This window comes from Tachypleus tridentatus, chromosome 10, assembly GCF_004210375.1.
Source record: "Tachypleus tridentatus isolate NWPU-2018 chromosome 10, ASM421037v1, whole genome shotgun sequence".
In the NCBI taxonomy this organism is placed as follows: Eukaryota; Metazoa; Arthropoda; class Merostomata; order Xiphosura; family Limulidae; genus Tachypleus; species Tachypleus tridentatus.
The window spans coordinates 192,585,432-192,610,050 of NC_134834.1; the positions used below are offsets into that span (position 1 = coordinate 192,585,432).

Genomic DNA, 24,619 nt, shown 5'->3' on the forward strand with positions numbered 1-24,619 from the left:
GCAGTATTGAGCTTACCGGTGAACAAAATAATTAATTATCAGTATTATGAAGTTCTTTGTAACACCATTTAATGTGTTTCTATAATTTACTGGTATTTATTTTCAATAACTAAAACCACATTTATATATATATATCAAAGTGTCGGAAACATAATGAACGCCTCCCTTTAAATAAAAAAAGATATCCCGAGTTTCTAGGCAAAATTACGGACTTTCCAGACCTACATCCCCGTTCGTCTGACACCCACACTGACATTTTTATCTCAACATAAAATTTAAGTACTAAAATTACTTTAATTTGGCAATTAAAAGATCCTTCAGACTACATAAAGTAAAGCCGTTACAACTTGATGTCAGAATTTGTTTTAAAGAATAATTTGGTTAAACCTGTCATGATATTATATGAATTGTCATCACACAAAATGTTGGCCGAACAAGACTAGTTACAAATACGTCACTTCACACAGCTTTCAACACTGTGGTTTGTGTACGCGTTAACTTCCCGAGATAGAACTAGGATAACTTCTGCAGAACCTTTACAGGTTCGTGCTCATCTCCGGTTGACCAGTTAAGTTTTGCTTTGGTTTGAAATTCGCGCAACACTACACGAGGGCTATCTGCGCTAGCCGCTTCTAATTTTGTAGTGTAACACTAGAGAGAAGGCAGCGAGTTATCACCACCCACCGCCACCTCTTTTACCAACGAAGAGTAGGATTGACCGTTACATTATAATGCCCTCATGGCTGAAAGGACGAACATGTTTGGTGTGTCTGGGATTCGAACCCGCGATCCTCAGGTTACGAGTCGAGTGCCTTAATCATTTGGCCATGCTGAGCCATTAGTTAAGGAAGCAGGTGATCTTGCCATTGGAAGATGCTCACATTTCTTTATTAGCATCATCGGAATGAAGATTTATAACATCAAATGAACATCCCATCCTTAAAAATATAACTTTTTATAAAACTAAACCAACTAAAAACTGCATTATTCATCTATTAAAATGGTAGATAATTTTTTATAGGACAAAACATAAGGTTTATAAACCTAAACCAACTAAAAACTGCATTGTTCATCTAATAAAATGGTAGATAATTTTTATAGGACAAAATATAACGTTTATAAACCTAAACCAACCGAAAAGGGGATTCCTCATCTAATAAAATGGTAGATTCTTTTATAGAACAAAATATAAGATTTAGAAACCTGAACCTACTAAAAAGAGGAATAGATCCAATAAAATGGTTGATTTTATATAAAACAAAAAATAACAAACATATTATGAAAAAATATATAATTTATTTACATGAGATTCTGTTTTACATTGTTCGTGACACATTATCACAGGAAGCATCATTAAACCCTTTTAGCACAACATGTCCAATATCGTGGAAAAGGCCGTATAAAATGTTGTCAGTTCGATAAAACAACAAAATATTAGCATGCACCTTGCAAAATAAAATATATTTTCCACCTTGTTTATATTGGGTCTTACGTTTAAGTGTTAATTATATTTATAACAACATTATTGATAATTTATTATGCAGTTGAAACTGAAACTACTTCATAAATAACTTCGTGAAGCCTTTTTTTTATATACTCTCTTTGTTACAAGTTCTCAGTATAACACGAAACGTCTACTGAGTTATTGTTTTGTTTCGGATATTCGTGCCAAAATATAATGCACAAAGAATAGTTGTCCCTAATTTAGAAACGATAAAGTAAATTGAAAGATAGCTAATTTACAGCACTGGCTGTCTGTCAACCTTTGGGCTATTCGAATCAAACAGAGATTTGGCAGTCACTCTTGTAACTCACCCACGGCTTCTGGTTGAGAAGCGCGATTTTGCAACAACGGGGCGTGTACCACGTGCTCTCGAACTGTCACGTTAACATGAGCCCGCGTCCAGTCCTATACAGTTAATTACGTAATGATAATTAAACTAACATTTAAGATAAACATGTATTTTTTACACCTCTAGATTAACAACAATAAGTAGAGTAGAAACAAAGGGACCTTGTCCATAATAATGTTTTTGGCAAGTCAACATCTATTTTACTCTCTTCCCCAAAAATGTTTCTTTCAGAGTGAGGGAAGGGCTAATTTCGTGGTGTCCCCACAGTTGTATGAAAATGTATACTCTCTGTAATGGGGAAATCTGTATTCTATGATTTCAGGCCTACACGTATTCAGTTGTGAACGACCACCTACTCTCCCCATATTAAAACATTTCTTACCTTACTGAAAATCTAATCTTAAGTATCTTATAGTTTTAATTTATTTTGTCTAAGTACCTTCTACACACTGCAAAACACTTCACCAATATTATAATTGGTTTACAAACGCAGTTTCCTTATTCTTTATGTCTTGTCAAACAATAAACACAAAGGTCCTATTAACAAAGCGATTTACTCTTGTCGTATGATTTTTGTTTTTATCTAGTATATAACATTTATTGCATTTATAATTTTATAACAACTAAACCGTTGTTAAAGAAATTTTATGATCGCTTAATATGAAAACAAAATATTGTTTTAAACTTCTACACGGTTTAATGAAGCGAAATAAACCATTAAAAAGTAATCTTGAAAACCATTTGGGAAAGTCTTTGTAATCCAGTCCTATGGACTGTGGATCCATTTTTGCCTTAGGAAGAAATGAGATCAAAATTAATCAACAAAAGCTGACCTTTGATCACCAAGGTCGCCATACTGTTTCATTCGATTGCTCGATCGAGCTAGGACACCGAGGAGTGACACTTGTGGGCGTCTCTTTTATTTTGCAATTAGTACCACCTGATGAACTTTGTAAGCCCACGTGATCGCGCTTACTGGATGCTCCATCACGTCCAGTCTGGGAGGAACGGTTGATCAAAAAACTGTCTGCAGAAGCAATGGTTGAAACGTGACCAAAGGATCGTCCTATCAATAGAGAACCGGAGTTTTCAACCGTTGATTGGACACCTATCTTTGCTGTGGTTACAAACGAGGAATTTGAAGAACCCGAACTCGCTGTTGAGGTAATGTTTTGAAAAGTACTTGTCTTAGGGGCTGAACTTATTGGGTCCTGCTGTGAAAGATGGTCGTTTAAATGTCTGCTAATGGAAGGCGAGAGTTTCCTTGGTGACATCATTAAGGATTCGTTAAAGACATCTGATCCCGAATCGCTGACAGATGGGCTGAGGGCACAGCTTAGTGAGCTTCCAGTGCTAGCAGTCCTTCGTGGACCTGGAGGTGATGTTGGATGATCCCAGGATGAAGGACCTGCAGGTGATTTTGGATGATCCCAAGATGAAAGAGAGCAGTAGGGGGTTGGGGTACTGGACCTACTCACCGAGAAGGTCATTGGTTTTGAAGATCTGGAATCTAAGGTAAGACTGTTCAAAAGTTGACCTGGAACGGAAGATAAACATCTACTTGGTAACAAAAAAGCAATATCTCCGTTTGGAAGACGGCTTGGAATGAGAGGAAGACCTCCCAATAGTTTTTCGAAACTTGCTGACGATACTGTTGAATTATTGGCTACCGGGCCAGGAGCTCTCGCAGCATTGTTATTGTTGTTAATGTCTAATCCCATGGCAACGGTCTGCAAAGTTCTAGGAGCCACTCCGTTTGTAGAAGAAGATGTGGTAAACAATCCAGTGGGTATCTGAACGCCCAAGGGTTGTAGCTGATGAACAATATCTGGAAAAGACTGCTTTACCCCTGTGAAGGCCACAGAAGGCATAGCTGCAGTGTTCGCCATGTTATATGGTGTGGTGTTCTGAAGACTCGATACACAGCTTCCAAGATGGTTTAACAGTCGCTGGCTAAGGTTGTTGTCTATCCCGTCTATCCTGCTAACATATCGGCTGACCTCCGTGGCACATTCGTTAAATCCCGCCTTGAACTTGTTGAGTACCGAGGGGTCAGTAGCAATGGCAGCTACATAAAAATTACAGGAAAGGATGTGAGTTTTAAAAATTCCGTTACACGTTTAACGGTTTACGAAACAACAACGCTAAGGGTTAGTATACATACTAAAATGTTCAACGCTTGTAACTCAAAAAACAAATACACAAAACGAACGGAATACTAACAACGGGAGAATTTCACTTCTCTGACCCAACTCTGCAAACATGTATCACAAGTAAAGGACTAAAACGAACATTTGGAGCAACACCGAGTTTGTATCGATATATTTAAATCAAACTTTAATTAGAGTAATCATAACGAACAAGCGGCTTGACTTCAGACTCAACTAGGATTTTTTACTTCATTAGTGTAACTAGTTAAACGATGGCGCTGTTACACGAAAGTTATACACTGAAAAACAAAATCAACTCATTTAATTACTGAATAATATTTCGTCATATTGTATCTTCAAATATGAGAACAAAAATTAATAAAATTGATGTCTTAAGTTTCTCATTAGGCCTAATAAGCCAAGGTAGCTAAGGTTGTTATGACGTAAAGTACAAGACTGGCTATTGATCGTATTTTTAGCTTGAATGTAATTTTTTAAAATATTTTTACGACATATCTTTGGCGCCATTTTACTTTGCATTTTCCCCCGTTTCTTGTATATTTCTATAAGTTATCTTAATAAAAGAATGAAATAAGAACAGCACATTTTCAAATTACAAATATCATGCGCATTGTTTCAAGTAATTGTATTGTTGTTTGATTAACCGAATGTTGTATTAATCGTCTGTGGGTAAATACGTTGTGTTGATTGGTTGTTGTTAAGCGCAAAGTTATATAATAGCTTATCTGTGCTCTGCTTACTCCGGGTATCGAAATCCAAATTTTAACGTAGTACACCTGCCGACTCATCGCTGAATCACGGGAGGGAGGGTATTGTTTTCATTATTTTTTTGTAATATGATTGTAACAACGTTTTACTGAAATCTGACTGGCAAAAGCAATGTAGTTTTGGACCAATACAGTTGTTTGAGATGATGCAAAGTTTACGTAAATATCAGTTACACAATCAGAATGAGATAATGGACCACAAACAAGGGGTTGGGAAGTCATATTTCGCAGGGGCAAATTATCTTACCGATCTAACTCAAAACTTAAATCCAACATATACCTGCAACCTGCTGTCTCTGGATATTTTGAAGGTGTCGAACAGTCATGTCCAGTATATCTGCTTTCTCTAGCTTTGAATGTCGGGAAGGCTGTATAAAACAAACAGAAAATACAGTCATTCAATTGAAAATAAAAACAATGTTTCTAACTTAATTTTGGTATCATATAAAAACGTGAAATATAGACATAAATTTAGCCTTCAGTTTACAGCACTGAATATCTATATTCTATCTTAACAAACTTAAAATCAATTTCTCGTGCAAAGTATTCTATATTTACATAATTATTTAATTCAGGTCTTCATGTTAGATATACACTTAAATCCGTATTTAACTAATTTAAGATGTATTCACCTTAGAAATACACTTACGTCAATGTTTAATTTAAGATAACTTCACATTAGAATTACACTTACATTTATGTTTAATTGATTTAAGACGCATTCACATTAGAAATACACTTCATTCCGTGTTTAATTAATTTAAAATGTCTTCACCTCAGAAATACACGTACGTCCATGTTTAATTAATTTAAGATATCTTTACATTAAAAATACACTTACGTCCATGTTTAATTAATTTAAGATGACTTCACCTTAGAAATACACTTACATCCGTGTTGCCCCCCAATGACTCAGCGGTATGTCAGCGGACTTACAACGCTAAAATCCGGGTTTCAATACCCGTGGTGGGCAGAGCTAAGATAGCCCATTGTGTAGCTTTGTGCTTAATTCAAAACAAAAAAAAACATACATCCATGTTTAATTAATTTAAGACATCTTTACATAGAAATATACTTACATCCTCGTTCAATGCGTCTAAGATTAGAGCTTTCAACTCAGACAGGCACTGGTTTATTCGAGCCCGTCTTCTTTTCTCCATAATTGGTTTAGTAGCCTACAGAGATAGTTGAAACATTAACTGATGGGTTTTCCCACATAATATATATAATATAATAAAATAGCTCAGTTAATTAATTTTACTTTCTGACTCATTAAACCGGACAACAAGTTAATGTATTTTCAACTCTTTAAACCAATCACTTTCCAATAACATCAGCGAACACTAATAAACTAAAGATGAAAACTTATGATCCGTGCAAGGTAAATTCGTCATACTAATTGAGCCAAAAATTTCATAACGATTCATCTCACATTTAGGACCATGACAAACACAGTATTTAGAATATAGACGTTATTACTATTAGAAATTCGAACAATAAACTTGAGTCGTACATTTGAATCCTTTATATAATATTACTGGTAGCAAGTAACTATACACCAGCTGATATTAATCATCAAGCATTAGTGTTCAAGAGACATTTTAATCAAAGCGAGTCTCATTTGAAATAATTAGGGACACTGGTCCAGCATATCTATATAATTATTAACAGTTATCATATCACTTTTCAGAAACAATGAACGTATTTTTTGTCGGAAACTGTTTCTTAAAAATAGATTGCTTATAAACTCTTTATTGGAACCGAAATATACAGAAGTGGAAATTAGTTTTATCCACTTCATACAATAAAACAATAATAAATACAATATTTACCCGTCGATAGTCGCTAGTCTTGGAAGGTGGTTTCTCTGTAGGCATTTTGTGTCTAAGTAACTCTTATTACAAACTATAAAACATCCAGAGGAAACTAACTATGCATTGGATCGAGAAATTGTATCATAAAACTCACGTCAACAGCCAAGTACTTTAACTCTACGGCTACGAGTAACGGAATGCCAGACTTTTGTTCAACTTTCGAACCTAAACTCTGTGCCCCGTTCGGTGGGCCGACCAGCAGTAATCAACAAGTGCATGTGTGGGAACGTGCGCGCGTGACGTGAGTTGTTATTTATCCGAGGTCAACCATGCATGCAGGCCGATAGTGTGAGAACCGCGAAGCGAGTTCGTTCCCACACTAACTGATAGTCTCAGGCGCGGCGCTCGCTGCACAGATTGTGTAAGTACCTCGCGTTGGTTAACACGGGCCTCGCGTGCTTCGAGGCGCGGGTTGTGGAATTGCATCTTGTTTGCACGATTCTACGAATGGCATTGTGGTTTGTTTTTCTTCTTCGTATTTAAACGTTTCATTTCCTTTAGAATATTTTTCTTCGTGCAGTCAAGTTCGGTTTACACGAACGTTGTGTTTTATGTATTTTTGGATGGTGAAAATAGATCCGTTTTATTTCGTTAATAAGAAAATTCGTAGACGCAATACTCTATATAAATCATATCAAACACTAAAATAATTAATAGCGTGTGGAATCGTGTTTATCAGTTTGTGTCAAGCTCCAAAATAAATATTACTATTTTTTTTATGTGTGGTATTATTTGTTTTGTGTGTAAACCATCTCGAGTGTATTATAAATTCCAGCAGTTTCTAAAAGTATGTGTTATAGGACAACAGTTGCTACCAGCTTGTTAATTGGCATTTTGTGTAGGCGTAACATAATGGCTCTGACCTGCAAATCAATCAGGGAGTAATCCGAGCAGAAGTATGCTGGTAAAACTGCACGTGCCACCGCTTTCTTCACATAACCCTGGCTCGTGCGGAGTGTGGGAAAACTCCGCCTCCCAGCGCGCGTCGCTGGCAACTAAAGAACAAACCGGTTCTGAGTCTTGGCTAAGGAAGTGTGATGTGTGTAGTTGACTTTGTACATGTTGAATAGCAAATTAATACATACATATATATACATTATTTATATTTTATACCATTCAGATAACCACAGTTTTTAAATATCTTTATGAATTCAAGTTTCTAGTGCAATTTATTAAATTTTTATGTAAAGATGAAAATAAAATAAATGATACTTTGAAGAATACAACTCCGATTTAATTCAATGTTTCAACGTGTTCGTATTCACTACGGCAAAGGAGGAATGTAGTTTGTTTTCCTGCCGACAGATGTCACGCAACTCCAGTTATGATGTGACAAGAGATGTATGTGGGTGGTCCTCTTCTCTTCGACGTCATCTCGTGATAGATGAAAGAGACTTCTGTAGGCTTTTATGACGCCCTAATTAAATCTTAACGGCGGCATCAGCTTTTAATTGCGGATTGAACAGTCACTTTATTTACTAATGCTTTGGTCTAGGGTTAGTTTTAGACCAGCAAAAAGAAAGATTTTGTGAAATAAAAAAAAAAAAAAACACAGAAATTCGCTTCCGATACTGAATAACAATTGTCTACACTTTGAAAACTATTATAAAAGTATTGTAAGCCCAATGACCTCTTTCGTTTACCACAAAAGTGAAAGAATTATAGTCTTAGAAGCTTTCATCGATACGAATTGACTGCCTGATAGTTAGAGCGCTCGACGTGCAACCTGCCGGTCTTGAGATTGACCTAACACGCTTGCCCTTTCTCTCTTTCACTATTCGTTAGTAAAAGAGTAGCCCAAGAGTCAGCGATTACTGGTATTGACTAACTGCCTTCCTTGTAGACTATGTAATTGGAAATTAGGAGCGGATAGCGCAGTTAACTCTCAAGTAGCTTTGCGCGAAATTAAAAGACAAAAGAAAATAGGTGTCGGGCTGATGACGTAAGTCCTGATCCTGAGAAAGGTCGGGTAATCCATTGTTTGTAACAGTGATTTCGAACCTGGAATTGTCTTCACACGACATTACACAATTTGCACTTCACTGCAATAGCTTAAGAAATGTGTTTAAAATCTAGTGGTTCGGGGTGCCTGAAATACTCCACTGTTATTGTGTTTAAACCACGTAGCTGTGCAGAATACGTTTCAGTATTCTAAATTCATCACAAAGGTCTTAGGTTTGTTTCTCATTTCAAATATTCGCACTAAGTCATACTGGAGCTAGCTGCGGAAAGGTGTTTCTAATTTTCAACTGGCACAGAGAGAGAGAGAGAAGGCTATTAGCCAATCATCATCGTCTGTCTATCAATTGGTAATGCTTGTTTTTGTTTGTTTGTATGAAGTTAGGTACAAAGCCACGCAACAAGCTATCTGTGCTCTACCCACTACAGGTATCGAAACTCGGTTTCTAACAGTGTGCCGCTGAGGGTCAAGTCCACCAGTATAATTTATCAAACCATTCACAACTAAACACGAAATTCGTTAGGTTATGCCTCACTTAAAGACCATAACTAAAGGTGTGACACCTTGTTCATAAGTTTCACTTTTCTTCACTAAATGTTGAAATTTAGGTATTCTCATTTCCAGTATTGTTTCTACATCGGACAGTATCACAGTTAAACTCTGGGATCGTTAAACATCGGACAGTATCACAGTTAAACTCTGGGATTGTTAAACATTGGATAGTATCACAGTTAAACTCTGGGATTGTTAAACATCGGACAGTATCACAGTTAAACTCTGGGATGGTTAAACATCGGACAGTATCACAGTTAAACTCTGGGATCGTTAAACATCGGACAGTATCACAGTTAAACTCTGGGATCGTTAAACATCGGACAGTATCACAGTTAAACTCTGGGATCGTTAAACATCGGACAGTATCGCAGTTAAACTCTGGGATCGTTAAACATCGGACAGTATCACAGTTAAACTCTGGGATCGTTAATGTTTTTGTTCTACTTTCAAAGGTTTTATTAAGTCTTTCTATTTCAAATAACATTATCTTTTTTTTAAAAAGAACTTGAGACACTTAATAAAACCTCACTACCTCCTTCCCAGTAGGGAGAGTAGAGATTAGTTTGTTTTGAATATCGCGCAGAGCTACACGAGGACTATCTGCGCTAGCCGTCCCTAATTTAGCAGTGTAAGACTAGAGGGAAGACAGCTATCATCACCACCCACCGCTAACTCTTGGGCTACTCTTTTACCAACGAATAGTGGGATTGACAGTCACATTATAACGTCCCCACGGCTGAAAGGACGAGCATGTGTAGTGTGACGGGATTCGAAACCTTGACCCTCATATTACGAGTCGAGTACCCTTATCCATCTGGCCATGCCGGGCCTATGATTTATTAATATAGCATTAGAAAGGAAAATACACTTGCGTGACTTACTTGTACAGTATTAGTAGCGACAATACACTTGCGTGACTTACTTATACAGTATTAGTAGCGACAATACACTTGCGTGACTTATACAGTATTAGTAGCGACAATACACTTGCGTGACTTATTTATACAGTATTAGTAGCGACAATACACTTACGTGACTTAATAACATAAAAGTTTATCCTGAAGAAGAAATAGTGGGTTGACCGTTACATTGTTTGTAAGGGGAAAATCATTGGATTCACAGCTCAGCCATGCTTACTAGAAGGCTACGCCCGGTCTAAAATTATTGTAAAACTTGTTCATTAAGGATATGGATATATTGAGTTTCATATAAAACCAATGTAAAAATAATATTCTGTAAATGTTCTCTTTCATCAATAGAAATAAACTACAATTTTTTCTATCGCAATACTATATAAAATACATATCACAATACTTAACACAACTGTCCTGATAATACATTCAAAACCCGATGTTATCACGTAGAAACACAATGTTTAACAGTGAACAGTTTCGACTTGTTGTTCAAGGTAAATGAGTCTAGAAAACATTTTAAGTACTCTTCTAAAATACTTTCATTCAAACTTTAAACAGTGTGATTCAAAGAGAGATAACGTACCAGACACGTTACTGGAGACAAGCCTTGACTTGTTCCCTGTTCGACACTAAGTATACCAAGTTGTTTGTTGTTACTGGAGACAAGCCTTGACTTGTTCCCTGTTTGACACTAAGTATTCCAAGTTGTTAGTTGTTACTGGAGACAAGCCTTGACTTGTTCCCTGTTTGATACTAAGTATTCCAAGTTGTTTGTTGTTACTTGAGACAAGCCTTGACTTGTTCCCTGTTTGACACTAAGTATTCCAAGTTGTTACTGGAGATAAGCCTTGACTTGTTCCCTGTTTGACACTAAGTATTCCAAGTTGTTAGTTGTTACTGGAGACAAGCCTTGACTTGTTCCCTGTTTGACACTAAGTATTCCAAGTTGTTTGTTGTTACTGGAGACAAGCCTTGACTTGTCTCCTGTTTGACACTAAGTATTCCAAGTTGTTAGTTGTTACTGGAGACAAGCCTTGACTTGTTACCTGTTTGACACTAAGTATTCCAAGTTGTTAGTTGTTACTGGAGACAAGCCTTGACTTGTTCCCTGTTTGATACTAAGTATTCCAAGTTGTTTGTTGTTACTGGAGACAAGCCTTGACTTGTTCCCTGTTTGACACTAAGTATTCCAAGTTGTTACTGGAGATAAGCCTTGACTTGTTCCCTGTTTGATACTAAGTATTCCAAGTTGTTAGTTGTTACTGGAGACAAGCCTTGACTTGTTCCCTGTTTGACACTAAGTATTCCAAGTTGTTTGTTGTTACTGGAGACAAGCCTTGACTTGTTCCCTGTTTGACACTAAGTATTCCAAGTTGTTAGTTGCTACTGGAGACAAGCCTTGACTTGTTCCCTGTTTGACACTAAGTATTCCAAGTTGTTTGTTGTTACTGGAGACAAGCCTTGACTTGTTCCCTGTTTGACACTAAGTATTCCAAGTTGTTAGTTGTTACTGGAGACAAGCCTTGACTTGTCTCCTGTTTGACACTAAGTATTCCAAGTTGTTAGTTGTTACTGGAGACAAGCCTTGTCTCCTGTTTGACACTAAGTATTCCAAGTTGTTAGTTGTTATTGGAGACAAGCCTTGACTTGTTCCCTGTTTGACACTAAGTATTCCAAGTTGTTTGTTGTTACTTGAGACAAGCCTTGACTAGTTCCCTGTTTGACGCTAAGTATTCCAAGTTGTTAGTTGTTACTGGAGACAAGCCTTGACTTGTTCCCTGTTTGACACTAAGTATTCCAAGTTGTTAGTTGTTACTGGAGACAAGCCTTGACTTGTATCCTGTTTGACACTAAGTATTCCAAGTTGTTTGTTGTTACTGGAGACAAGCCTTGACTTGTTCCCTGTTTGACACTAAGTATTCCAAGTTGTTAGTTGTTACTGGAGACAAGCCTTGACTTGTCTCCTGTTTGACACTAAGTATTCCAAGTTGTTAGTTGGTACTGGAGACAAGCCTTGACTTGTTCCCTGTTTGACACTAAGTATTCCAAGTTGTTAGTTGCTACTGGAGACAAGCCTTGACTTGTTCCCTGTTTGACACTAAGTATTCCAAGTTATTAGTTGGTACTGGAGACAAGCCTAGACTTGTTCCCTGTTTGACACTAAGTATACCAAGTTGTTAGTTGCTACTGGAGACAAGCCTTGACTTGTTCCCTGTTTGACACTAAGTATTCCAAGTTGTTAGTTGCTACTGGAGACAAGCCTTGACTTGTTCCCTGTTTGACACTAAGTATTCCAAGTTGTTAGTTGCTACTGGAGACAAGCCTAGACTTGTTCCCTGTTTGACACTAAGTATTCCAAGTTGTTAGTTGTTACTGGAGACAAGCCTTGACTTGTTCCCTGTTTGACACTAAGTATTCCAAGTTGTTAGTTGTTACTGGAGACAAGCCTTGACTTGTCTCCTGTTTGACACTAAGTATTCCAAGTTGTTTGTTGTTACTGGAGACAAGCCTTGTCTCCTGTTTGACACTAAGTATTCCAAGTTGTTAGTTGTTATTGGAGACAAGCCTTGACTTGTTCCCTGTTTGACACTAAGTATTCCAAGTTGTTTGTTGTTACTTGAGACAAGCCTTGACTAGTTCCCTGTTTGACGCTAAGTATTCCAAGTTGTTAGTTGTTACTGGAGACAAGCCTTGACTTGTTCCCTGTTTGACACTAAGTATTCCAAGTTGTTAGTTGTTACTGGAGACAAGCCTTGACTTGTCTCCTGTTTGACACTAAGTATTCCAAGTTGTTTGTTGTTACTGGAGACAAGCCTTGACTTGTTCCCTGTTTGACACTAAGTATTCCAAGTTGTTAGTTGTTACTGGAGACAAGCCTTGACTTGTCTCCTGTTTGACACTAAGTATTCCAAGTTGTTAGTTGGTACTGGAGACAAGCCTTGACTTGTTCCCTGTTTGACACTAAGTATTCCAAGTTGTTAGTTGCTACTGGAGACAAGCCTTGACTTGTTCCCTGTTTGACACTAAGTATTCCAAGTTATTAGTTGGTACTGGAGACAAGCCTAGACTTGTTCCCTGTTTGACACTAAGTATACCAAGTTGTTAGTTGCTACTGGAGACAAGCCTTGACTTGTTCCCTGTTTGACACTAAGTATTCCAAGTTGTTAGTTGGTACTGGAGACAAGCCTTGACTTGTTCCCTGTTTGACACTAAGTATACCAAGTTGTTAGTTGCTACTGGAGACAAGCCTTGACTTGTTCCCTGTTTGACACTAAGTATTCCAAGTTGTTAGTTGCTACTGGAGACAAGCCTAGACTTGTTCCCTGTTTGACACTAAGTATTCCAAGTTGTTAGTTGTTACTGGAGACAAGCCTTGACTTGTTCCCTGTTTGACACTAAGTATTCCAAGTTGTTAGTTGTTACTGGAGACAAGCCTTGACTTGTTCCATGTTTGACACTAAGTATTCCAAGTTGTTAGTTGTTACTGGAGACAAGCCTTGACTGGTTCTCTGTTTGACACTAAGTATTCCAAGTTGTTAGTTGTTACTGGAGACAAGCCTAGACTTGTTCCCTGTTTGACACTAAGTATACCAAGTTGTTAGTTGCTACTGGAGACAAGCTTTGACTTGTTCCCTGTTTGACACTAAGTATACCAAGTTGTTAGTTGTTACTGGAGAAAAGCCTTGACTTGTTCCCTGTTTGACACTAAGTATTCCAAGTTGTTTGTTGTTACTGGAGACAAGCCTTGACTTGTTCCCTGTTTGACACTAAGTATTCCAAGTTGTTAGTTGTTACTGGAGACAAGCCTTCACTTGTCTCCTGTTTGACACTAAGTATTCCAAGTTGTTACTGGAGACAAGCCTTGACTTGTTCCCTGTTTGACACTAAGTATTCCAAGTTGTTAGTTGTTACTGGAGACAATCCTTGACTTGTTCCCTGTTTGACACTAAGTATTCCAAGTTGTTACTGGAGATAAGCCTTGACTTGTTCCCTGTTTGATACTAAGTATTCCAAGTTGTTAGTTGTTACTGGAGACAAGCCTTGACTTGTTCCCTGTTTGACACTAAGTATTCCAAGTTGTTAGTTGTTACTGGAGACAAGCCTTGTCTCCTGTTTGACACTAAGTATTCCAAGTTGTTAGTTGTTATTGGAGACAAGCCTTGACTTGTTCCCTGTTTGACACTAAGTATTCCAAGTTGTTTGTTGTTACTTGAGACAAGCCTTGACTAGTTCCCTGTTTGACGCTAAGTATTCCAAGTTGTTAGTTGTTACTGGAGACAAGCCTTGACTTGTTCCCTGTTTGACACTAAGTATTCCAAGTTGTTAGTTGTTACTGGAGACAAGCCTTGACTTGTCTCCTGTTTGACACTAAGTATTCCAAGTTGTTTGTTGTTACTGGAGACAAGCCTTGACTTGTTCCCTGTTTGACACTAAGTATTCCAAGTTGTTAGTTGTTACTGGAGACAAGCCTTGACTTGTTCCCTGTTTGACACTAAGTATTCCAAGTTGTTAGTTGGTACTGGAGACAAGCCTTGACTTGTTCCCTGTTTGACAGTAAGTATTCCAAGTTGTTTGTTGTTACTGGAGAAAAGCCTTGACTTGTTCCCTGTTTGACACTAAGTATTCCAAGTTGTTAGTTGTTACTAGAGACAAGCCTTGACTTGTCTCCTGTTTGACACTAAGTATTCCAAGTTGTTAGTTGTTACTGGAGACAAGCCTTGACTTGTCTCCTGTTTGACACTAAGTGTTCCAAGTTGTTAGTTGTTACTGGAGACAAGCCTTGACTTGTTCCCTGTTTGACACTAAGTATTCCAAGTTGTTAGTTGCTACTGGAGACAAGCCTTGACTTGTTCCCTGTTTGACACTAAGTATTCCAAGTTATTAGTTGGTACTGGAGACAAGCCTAGACTTGTTCCCTGTTTGACACTAAGTATACCAAGTTGTTAGTTGCTACTGGAGACAAGCCTTGACTTGTTCCCTGTTTGACACTAAGTATTCCAAGTTGTTAGTTGGTACTGGAGACAAGCCTAGACTTGTTCCCTGTTTGACACTAAGTATACCAAGTTGTTAGTTGCTACTGGAGACAAGCCTTGACTTGTTCCCTGTTTGACACTAAGTATTCCAAGTTGTTAGTTGCTACTGGAGACAAGCCTAGACTTGTTCCCTGTTTGACACTAAGTATTCCAAGTTGTTAGTTGTTACTGGAGACAAGTTTTGACTTGTTCCCTGTTTGACACTAAGTATTTCAAGTTGTTAGTTGTTACTGGAGACAAGCCTTGACTTGTTCCATGTTTGACACTAAGTATTCCAAGTTGTTAGTTGTTACTGGAGACAAGCCTTGACTGGTTCCCTGTTTGACACTAAGTATTCCAAGTTGTTAGTTGTTACTGGAGACAAGCCTAGACTTGTTCCCTGTTTGACACTAAGTATACCAAGTTGTTAGTTGTTACTGGAGACAAGCCTAGACTTGTTCCCTGTTTGACACTAAGTATACCAAGTTGTTAGTTGCTACTGGAGACAAGCCTTGACTTGTTCCCTGTTTGACACTAAGTATTCCAAGTTATTAGTTGTATGTTCGAATATGTTCTGAGGTTCTTATGGACGATCGAAGCAGATTAGCGTGGTTCTTACCCCACAGGTTGTTACCCCTGTCTTTAGTTGTCATTGTTACATAGAAACAATGAAACGTATATTAGTTTACTTTAAAACGTTAATTATAGCCATATGATGGTATATTTCAATATAGATAAAATATAGGTAAAGCTGCATAGTGCAGTAATGATTAAACGAAAATATGTTCGTATATTTTAGTGCTTTCTCTGTTCTGTTACTTTATTATTGTTATTTTTAAAGATATAACTAAATGTTAATACTGACATACAATAATTATTGTGAATAATTTAAAACCTTTATGACCCCCGACACCCATAACTTCATAAACCTTCAAACAAAATACGCCTCTTTAATTTGACTTGACAAATTAATTCAAAGTATATCTCCCTTAAAAACGGTTTTCAAAAATTAATAATAAAATATGCCCTTCCTTAAAATATACTTACTAAGCTATAAGGAAAGATATACACTTTTGCAACCATGCAGGACAGTGACTTTTGTCCACGAGGAAAATGTTCTTCTGTCCAAGGTCAGTCTTTAGTCACAACATTCGTCATGAACTGTTTGTTTTTTATCTACAGGCATACACACACACGTATCTCAACACTAATAACAAACATTAATATAGCACAGTGCATATTTACTTGATAACAAAATGTTTCTTGTTGTTAAGCGCAAAATTACACTATGGGCTATCTATGTTGTGCCCACCACGGATACCGAAACACGATTTCAGCATTATTTGAAGTTGAGTCACGAGAGAAATGGGAAGAGGTTTGTTTGTTTGTTTTCGAATTTCGCGCAAAGCTACACGAGGGCTATCTGTGCTAGCCGTCCCTAATTTAGCAGTGTAAGACTAGAGGGAAGGCAGCTAGTCATCACCACCCATCGCCAACTCTTGGGCTACTTTTTTATCAACGAATACTGGGATTGACAGACACATTATGTAGTTCTCACAGCTGAAAGGGCGAGCATTTTTGGTGTAACAAGGGTTCGAACCCGCGACCTTCAGATTACGATTCTAGCGCTCTAACCACCTGGCCATGCCGGGCCCTCCTAATTGGAGCAGATACTGTAACTACCAAAGTACAAACTATATAACATTTATTTATTCTTACGAATAATTTTTGCTTTTCTTTATGTAGGACGTGAACCGTGGATTCTCAAAATCACACTATAGCATACTAACCAACAAGTATCGCTGAAAACGATAGTGTTAAAACGAATTTCCCAGGAGTACACGTTAAAATTGTATATAGCGGATTACCATTAAATTTAAACTCAAATTATAAGTAATGGATAATGGCAAAAATTAAATAGCCACTAATCAAAGAACTGTTTACTTATGTGATTCCAGGTTCGTAACATGTTTGTAATTTTCCAATTAAGATTTTACCAGCTTATGCCAATATATTTGTTGTATATAAAAATACACAGAAAATATTCACTTTCCAAATTCAAATATGTTCGCATCCTACTAATCTAACGGATCACGGACGTTTACTGGCTTATTTCTATTGAGTTAAAAACAAGTGTGGGGTTTGTAACTCCAAAGTACGTCTGTCAATCATTTAGTTGGTATAAGCAAAGAATATTTTAGAGTTGTTAGGAGTTCATTATTATACATATGAGAGTTGTAACAATCACTGCAGGAGTCAGAGAAATAGGAGCACATTCTAAACAAAATGAGCAACAACTCTAGGGGCTAGAAAGGTTAACGTACTGGAAGTCACTCACTCGAACCTCTTTTCAATCACTCTTATGAGACTAGATAAACAAAGTTTATATAAAAGGCCTAGCATTTGTGATCTCGCAGTTTACGTAATCTGTTCTATCTTATCACAAACGTTAGGCATGTTAGTTTCTAATTTTTCAATTGCTAGAAGTTTAAAAAAATTAAAATTGTATTTAATCTCTACCCGCTAAAGAAAACGACTACAAACTTCTTGGCGGCCATTTTGTGTCCTGGTAGTGAAAGTGAGGCTCTCCTTGAAATCCCAGACGAAAATGTTTAAATTATCTGTATATATGCAAAGTAGACTCCACTTAGCTACTTTTCACGTCTTCTTGTGTTCTACGTCACGTCTGGTGCACTGGCAGACTGAAAGAGCCCGACCCAGTCAAGCGCACGTGCCACTCTTTCTTGAGAACTGGAAGCAATCTCCGTTTTAGTAGCTTCAATTTTTTTATTATTATTAGGTTTTAAGTTAGCAAATGTGAGACATAAGTCCAATCCCTATCTCTGACACACTCGTTACGTAGAAATTAGACAACCAACAATAATATTTTCATTTTATTTTAAAGAATTATTCCATTAAAAGTTACAATATATTAAAATACACCGAGTGCACAAGAAACAGTGTGGAAGACGCCCTCTCGATTTTAAAACAACTGTTATATAGTGAAGTAATTCGTTTCCGAACTTTTGCAGATTTTGTAATACAATGGTAAATGTAAAAATTGCCCAAGTGCTTGTATACACACACACACATGTATTATATATATTTGTTTATTATCACTCAGTGAAGTTAAGGCTATTACACTTAACTTCATAAAGATCGAACAATGTAATGGAGAGGACGACATAGTCAGCGACCATTCACATACAATGAATGTATTTTAGTGTAAATAAATACAAATAAGTAACACCACAAGGAAGGTTTGCGTTAAAAACAGCAAATCAAAACCTCTGAATAATTATATTAGTTTGTTATATGTGGTACTAATTTATTAATATTGTGTTTGTTTTAGAATTTCGCGCAAAGCTACTGGAGGGCTATCTGCGCTAGCCGTCCCTAATTTAGCAGTGTAAGACTAGAGGGAAGGCAGCTAGTCATCACCAACCACCGCCAACTCTTGGGCTACTCTTTTACCAACGAATAGTGGGATTGACCGTCACATTATAACGCCCCCACGGCTGAAAGGGCGAGCATGTTTGGTGCGACCGGGATTCGAACGCCTTAACCCACCTCGCTATGCCGGGCTATTAATATTGTGACGTTTCGATCTTTTTCAAACCAAGAGGTTCGAGCTACTTTTTTGGCTTGAAAAAAATAATTTGTTCAAAACGTCACAAAGTTAATAAATTATTATAATAGTTTTTTATTATAATAGTTTTTTATTATAATAGTTTTTTAAAAGTGACTTTTTTCTCCCGAAACATTTAATTTATTTTATTTTATCAGCTTCGCATTTTTGTCATATATGTATATATATATATATGGTACATGTATAAAAAAACAGTACATAGAAAGAGACACGAAGTGCTCACGTTGTTACAATAAGCCTAACTGGATTCTACAAATTATACGTCTTATTATAACATTTCTATCAGTACTGCGAGATTTATAAGACATGGAACGCTTTACGAAAATACTTTAAAGCTTATTAAATTTCAAATACTGTTAAATTAAGTTACTTTGAACTGATGAATCGTTACTTAAAAAGAGAAAGAAAAATCTAAATTATGGTTGTAAATTATGCTAGCAACCAGGCCTGATTAAGCACACAACAGCCAGGCCTAATTAAGCGCACTGTGGATCTAAAGATTTGCTTTGATTTGAATTTCGCGCAAAGCTGCTCGAGGGCTATCTGCGCTAACCGTCCCTAATTTAGCAGTGTAAGACTAGAGGGAAGGCAGCTAGTCATCACTACCCACCGCCAACTCTTGGGCTACTCTTTTACTAACGAATAGGGAGATTGACCATAACATTATAATGCCCTGAAATGGCGAGCATGTTTCAGTAACGATAAACATACGAGATGCCGGAACAGGGGTAAGAGCATAAGTCTATACATAGAGGTCAGCACCTCATTTGGTCTCCCCATAGTTTATCGATAGGTGTACAATTATTGGGCCAACTTGAGTTTTCGGTTTAAAATAACGTTCCACTATAAACAAAGAACCTGAAATACACTCATGTAGATATGTGCAGTTGTCTTGGCGCAAATCTACATAATGAGCTACCTACATTCTGTCCATCGAAGGGAATCGAACCCTGGATTTTAGCGTTGTAATTACATAAACTTACCTTTGACCTAGTAAATATAATATATTTAGTAGTCGAAGACAAACGTTTTGTAAAAAATAAGATCATGTGAACTGACCGGTAACTTTCGTAACTTCACATTAACTTCCCTTGTGTTGTTTTCCCTGATGTCCATCATATCACGAGCCCCAATTTATCAAAACAGTCTCGAGCTACGGCTGTTAACTGTTAAAACGTTTCCCCTAATCTCTCGAATTTTTTGCCCCCAACGCATTTTGCTCGTGATGCCCGTGCGTTAGTTTCGTAATTAATTTGTTATTATTGTTCTTGTCTAATAATTACGATGACTATTTTCATATTGTTGTACATAATTTATAATCATGTCAAAAAGCTTGGCCAGTAGTAACTTGTAGCTGTATCATTTCCAACAATATCTATTCGCCAATTTGTTTAAAAAAAAAAAAAAAAGATTTTCACAGTCGTGTAGGTACACGAGTGCGAAATGTCTGCTCTACAGATTAGTAATGTGAAACGGTGCAACGGCAGCAACAGTATGTTATTCTTCTGGGCAGGGCGTGGCCTAATTTTAGCGTATCGGAAATGGTATTACATCGAGAGCAATATATTGTGCTTCCGGTCCAGGCGTTATCTGCTGTTAACGTATCGGGCTGCTTCCGTAAAGTCCAAAGTTCAAGATGTGATACTGCTTGTACTTTCAGCTGCTGTCGCATTATCAAAGGGACTGTAAATCTAGTCAGTTATTTTGTTTATGGGGCTGTATCAAACGTATCGGCGCGTGATTCTGTCTTTCATATTGTTTTTAATTCAAAATTAGGGACAGCCGTACTATATAGCATTAATAGAATTAAAATAAAAAGCTTTATTACGCATAAATATTTAAAATAAAAAGCTTTATTACGTATAAATATTTGTTAATTTGGTTGCTATATGACTCTTTCCTGATAGTCAATAATACGAGTCTATTTTCCTGTTTTTTCTTATTGTTTTTTTAATCATAGAATAACTTTAAGTTAAACAATTATATACGTATAAAAGTCTTACGACTGAAATCAGTTTTGTATAGGCATTTACGATTTCTAGACCTGAAATTGACCGGTTAAATTGAGTGGCTCGAAAGAAACATGTTTATAAATAATGGCTACATAGATGTGCGTACGACGAAGATCATTCCTTGTTTGTTTAGAGGTTAAGCACAAAGCTACACATAGTGGGCTATCTGAGTTCTGCCCACCACGGGTATCAAAACCCAATTTCTAGCGTGGTAAATAATGAAGATAATTGTTACAATATGAAGTTGTGTGTTTCATTAATAAATTAATATATATTTATATATTACCCTAACCGATAGTATAGCGTTATTTTCATGTACAGCGAGCATCCAAATAGAATTATAAATGACAAATTTGATGTTTTAGTAGACTTATAGAATATATTTGAATTTGCGGTAGTGACTAAGTCTGATGGCTTGCAATTACCTGGAATTGGGTTATGCAGGTGTTCCCACACAATTGTACCCAACCTCTGTGGCCTAAAGAACCCATTTAAATTATATTTTCAGCTTTTCACTCCCCCAAACCCACCTGATAACCCTTTGTCTAGTGAACCATGTAACATCCGAATATAATAACCAACCCCTTTTAGAACGAAAATGAATGAGTCAGTAGAAATCGGGAAAAGTTGGAGGTGGGGTGGAATTGAATACCCAGTTCAGGACTCGGTATCTGTGCTTTTATTTTAAAATTGTTTATTGTAACCGAAAGAAAGACAAGTGATTTTGAAAAGGGTAAACAAGACCTAACGGTTGAGCTGAATGTAAAGGAACTCGTCACGGTGGTCTTCATGCTGTGGAATGACCACTACTAGCGATGTACGGGTGGCCCTACAGACCTATTAAGAGTTCTCTTGCAACAACTGTATGGAATTCTAACGAAAAGAAGACAACACACCAAACACGTTGTACCACGATTATCTTAAATCAAAACTAAGCCTAAACTGTCACAAGACTGAAGTGTGTTAAATATATTTATATTTTCCACGTGTTTTAGGCTCTAATATATTCTGAAACATCTTACGTATTTTGTTCATGTTCGGGAGAGTAGAGTGTTATGTGGTTGAGAGTATGAAGCGTGTTCTTTTAGCCCTTAACACCCTACCTTTAACAATAAGTTATTTGACAGATCAGAACAAACTTATTTAATTATTGTATGTGAGAAATGAAGTGTGGTAATACAATAAACAAGGTGAACTAATGTAAATTTTTGGAAGTTTTCACTTCAGGCTACAAAAATCGGTCAAATTGACCCACAACGCTTATTAAAAACTTAATTGTTGATAAGTATAAAGATTGAAGATGCTAATAATAAAAATAAAAAGATACACAACAATCACATTGAATTAGCCGAATTATTAACAAATTATTAACTGTGTTAGAAAAATAGGTGGCCCGGCATGGCCAGGGGGTTAGGACCCTCGACTCGTAATCTGAGGATTGCGAGTTCGAATACCCTTCACACCAAACAGGTTCGCACTTTTAGGCGTGGGGGCGTTATAATGTGACGGTAAATCCCACTTTTCGTTTCTAAAAGAGTAGCCTCAGAGTTGGCGGCGGGTGATGATGATCAGCTGCCTTCCCTCTAGTCTTACGCTGCTAAGTTGGGGACGGCTAGCGCAGATAGCCCTCGTGTTCAAGGTTCGAACCGCAATATGCCATTGAACACGCTCTATAGTTTCGGCTGTGGGGAGGTTGTAACTACCATGACAACGAATATCGGTTTTAGGGTTAAGGGCAAATGCATAAACAAAGAATGGAGCTGACCAGGGATGGACTCGTATCACTTTTATGGGTCTCTGATCTGGCCTTTTGGCCGAAGTGACGCATGATCAGTCTTGTTAGCGCTTCTTAGTCATTGTAGCATAAAAATAGCATTTAAATAAAATGTCATGCAAAGACTCAGCATAATTTGATATAAAAATCCTATAATAATTTAACGTTGGATGTTTATAAATTAGCTTGACCACGAACACCTCCCACAGTTTTAGGTGTAGTAGAAACAAATGTCTGTATTTATATGGCGTAACACCTCCACCTTCCATCACCTTGAGGGAGCACCCGGAAGGCCACTAAAAACATGATGGAGTGTACGAGCTGATTTGCAGGATCGTCTGTTTCGAAGTTGCCATCAGACTTTGTGTTATCACTGCTCCCTCCCCCTCTCTCATTAGAAAGAGACGGGAGGTATGGACGGGTCATATTGCGAGGTGAGACTTTACCGAGGTTTGGGCTAGGAGGACGCACGAAGCAGAAGAAGAAATACATTGATGTATCACGTCAGAGGCAATGGACAGCGTTCAACACCGTGCGTTGTAGTGGGAGGGCTAAGTCCGAACCTGTTCTAGGGCAAAACAATTATACAAGTTCATATTCTCAACGAATAACTAACCGATGTAAATGTGACAAACGTGCTCAGGTACCATAGGTGGATGTGCTAACGGCTTTTTGTTTTCTCTTCTTTTTTTCGGGTATGAACCCCCTCCCATTAGGGTATCTATAGAAGCAATAGGTGATAATGAAGTGGCTTATCGGTACAATGGGGATTCTACAATTCGTGAGAGTGACCCAATGAGCTCTGAAACAGGGAGCGGGAGTTTTATTGTAGTTTTAATAGCTCGTGTAATTTGTTTTTATTTTAATTTCGCGCAAAGTTACACGAGGGCTATCTGCGCTAGCCGTCCCTAATTTAACAGTGTAAGACTAGAGAGAAGGCAGCTATTCATCACCACCCACCGCCAACTCTTTGGCTACTCTTTTACTAACGAATAGTGAGATTGACCGTAACATTATAATGCCCTCACGGCTGAAAGGGCGAGCATGTTTGGTGCGACGGGGATTTGAACCCGCGACCCTCGGATTACGAGTCGAGTGCCTTAACCACCTGGCGATGGCGGGCCACGTATGTATGTATGCATGTGTGTATGTATATATATATATATATATATACAATTAAAGATGTTTGATATATAACAATTAATATACTTCGAAATCTTGTTTTCAAATTTAAACTACTTGCTCCCCAGTGGCACAGCAGAAGATCAGCGGACTCACACTGCTAGCAACCGGGTTTTGATACTTTGTGGGCAGAACACAGATATCCCATTGTGTAGCTTTATGCTTAATTAAAAAAACAAACAAAATTACTTTCTGAAATTGAAACGTTTATTCCAGTTGTATTTTGCTATTTGAAACGTTAACATACGAAACAAATTAAAGTGATTCTTTCGACATATATGTGATCGTAACACTGCAGCAGTGTGAGTCATCTTAAGTTCAGTTAACTTTAAATATTACGTGAGTATTACCAGGAAAACAGAGCAACGTGTTACGTTTTCGAAAATGTCACCAGTGATAAAACAGAGAATGTCTGAAACAGGATTTAATGTTACACGTTTATTTTGTTAACTACATGTGTTTAAAGTATAGTTTTTTATGCATGTTATGTATATTGTTCGATGTGTGTTGCGCAAGTCACGCCTGTTCTCTAAATTTATTGAAGATTCTCGAGAGCAAGAATCAACAATATTTGTTTTACGAAAACGCTAGCGGTTTTCTCTAACATTGTTGAAAGTTCGAGAATCTCGCGTAATTGCTATAGAAACAAACAAACCAAAGCACCGAGAGACAATTATTACATATTACTGGTCAGTTACAGCTAGTGTACTATAAGCCTCAGAAGGTATAATTGTGACTATCGTATATTACTCGAAAAACTAGACAATTTCGCCAAGAACTTTTATAGAATTCAAACATCATAATCCATTTAATTTCAGTGAATTAACTTCGAACGTTTGTGTTACTACTAGGACGTTAGATATTGTCGTCGGTGAACACTTACTGGTGCTTCAAGC

General features: G+C 37.3%; 1 protein-coding gene across 1 annotated transcript; it reads right to left on the reverse strand.

Annotated features, from left to right (window-relative positions):
• Window positions 1-1,276: 1,276 nt before the first annotated feature.
• On the reverse strand, window positions 1,277-7,051 carry LOC143227860 (uncharacterized). The gene is made up of 4 exons (XM_076459206.1): window positions 6,624-7,051; window positions 5,871-5,966; window positions 5,072-5,159; window positions 1,277-3,921 (listed from the first exon to the last, which is right to left on the reverse strand). Exons 1-4 carry the CDS (start codon window positions 6,666-6,668, stop codon window positions 2,693-2,695), a joined length of 1,458 nt encoding a protein of 485 aa, XP_076315321.1. The 5' UTR covers window positions 6,669-7,051; the 3' UTR covers window positions 1,277-2,692.
• Between the last annotated feature and the right edge of the window lie 17,568 nt (window positions 7,052-24,619).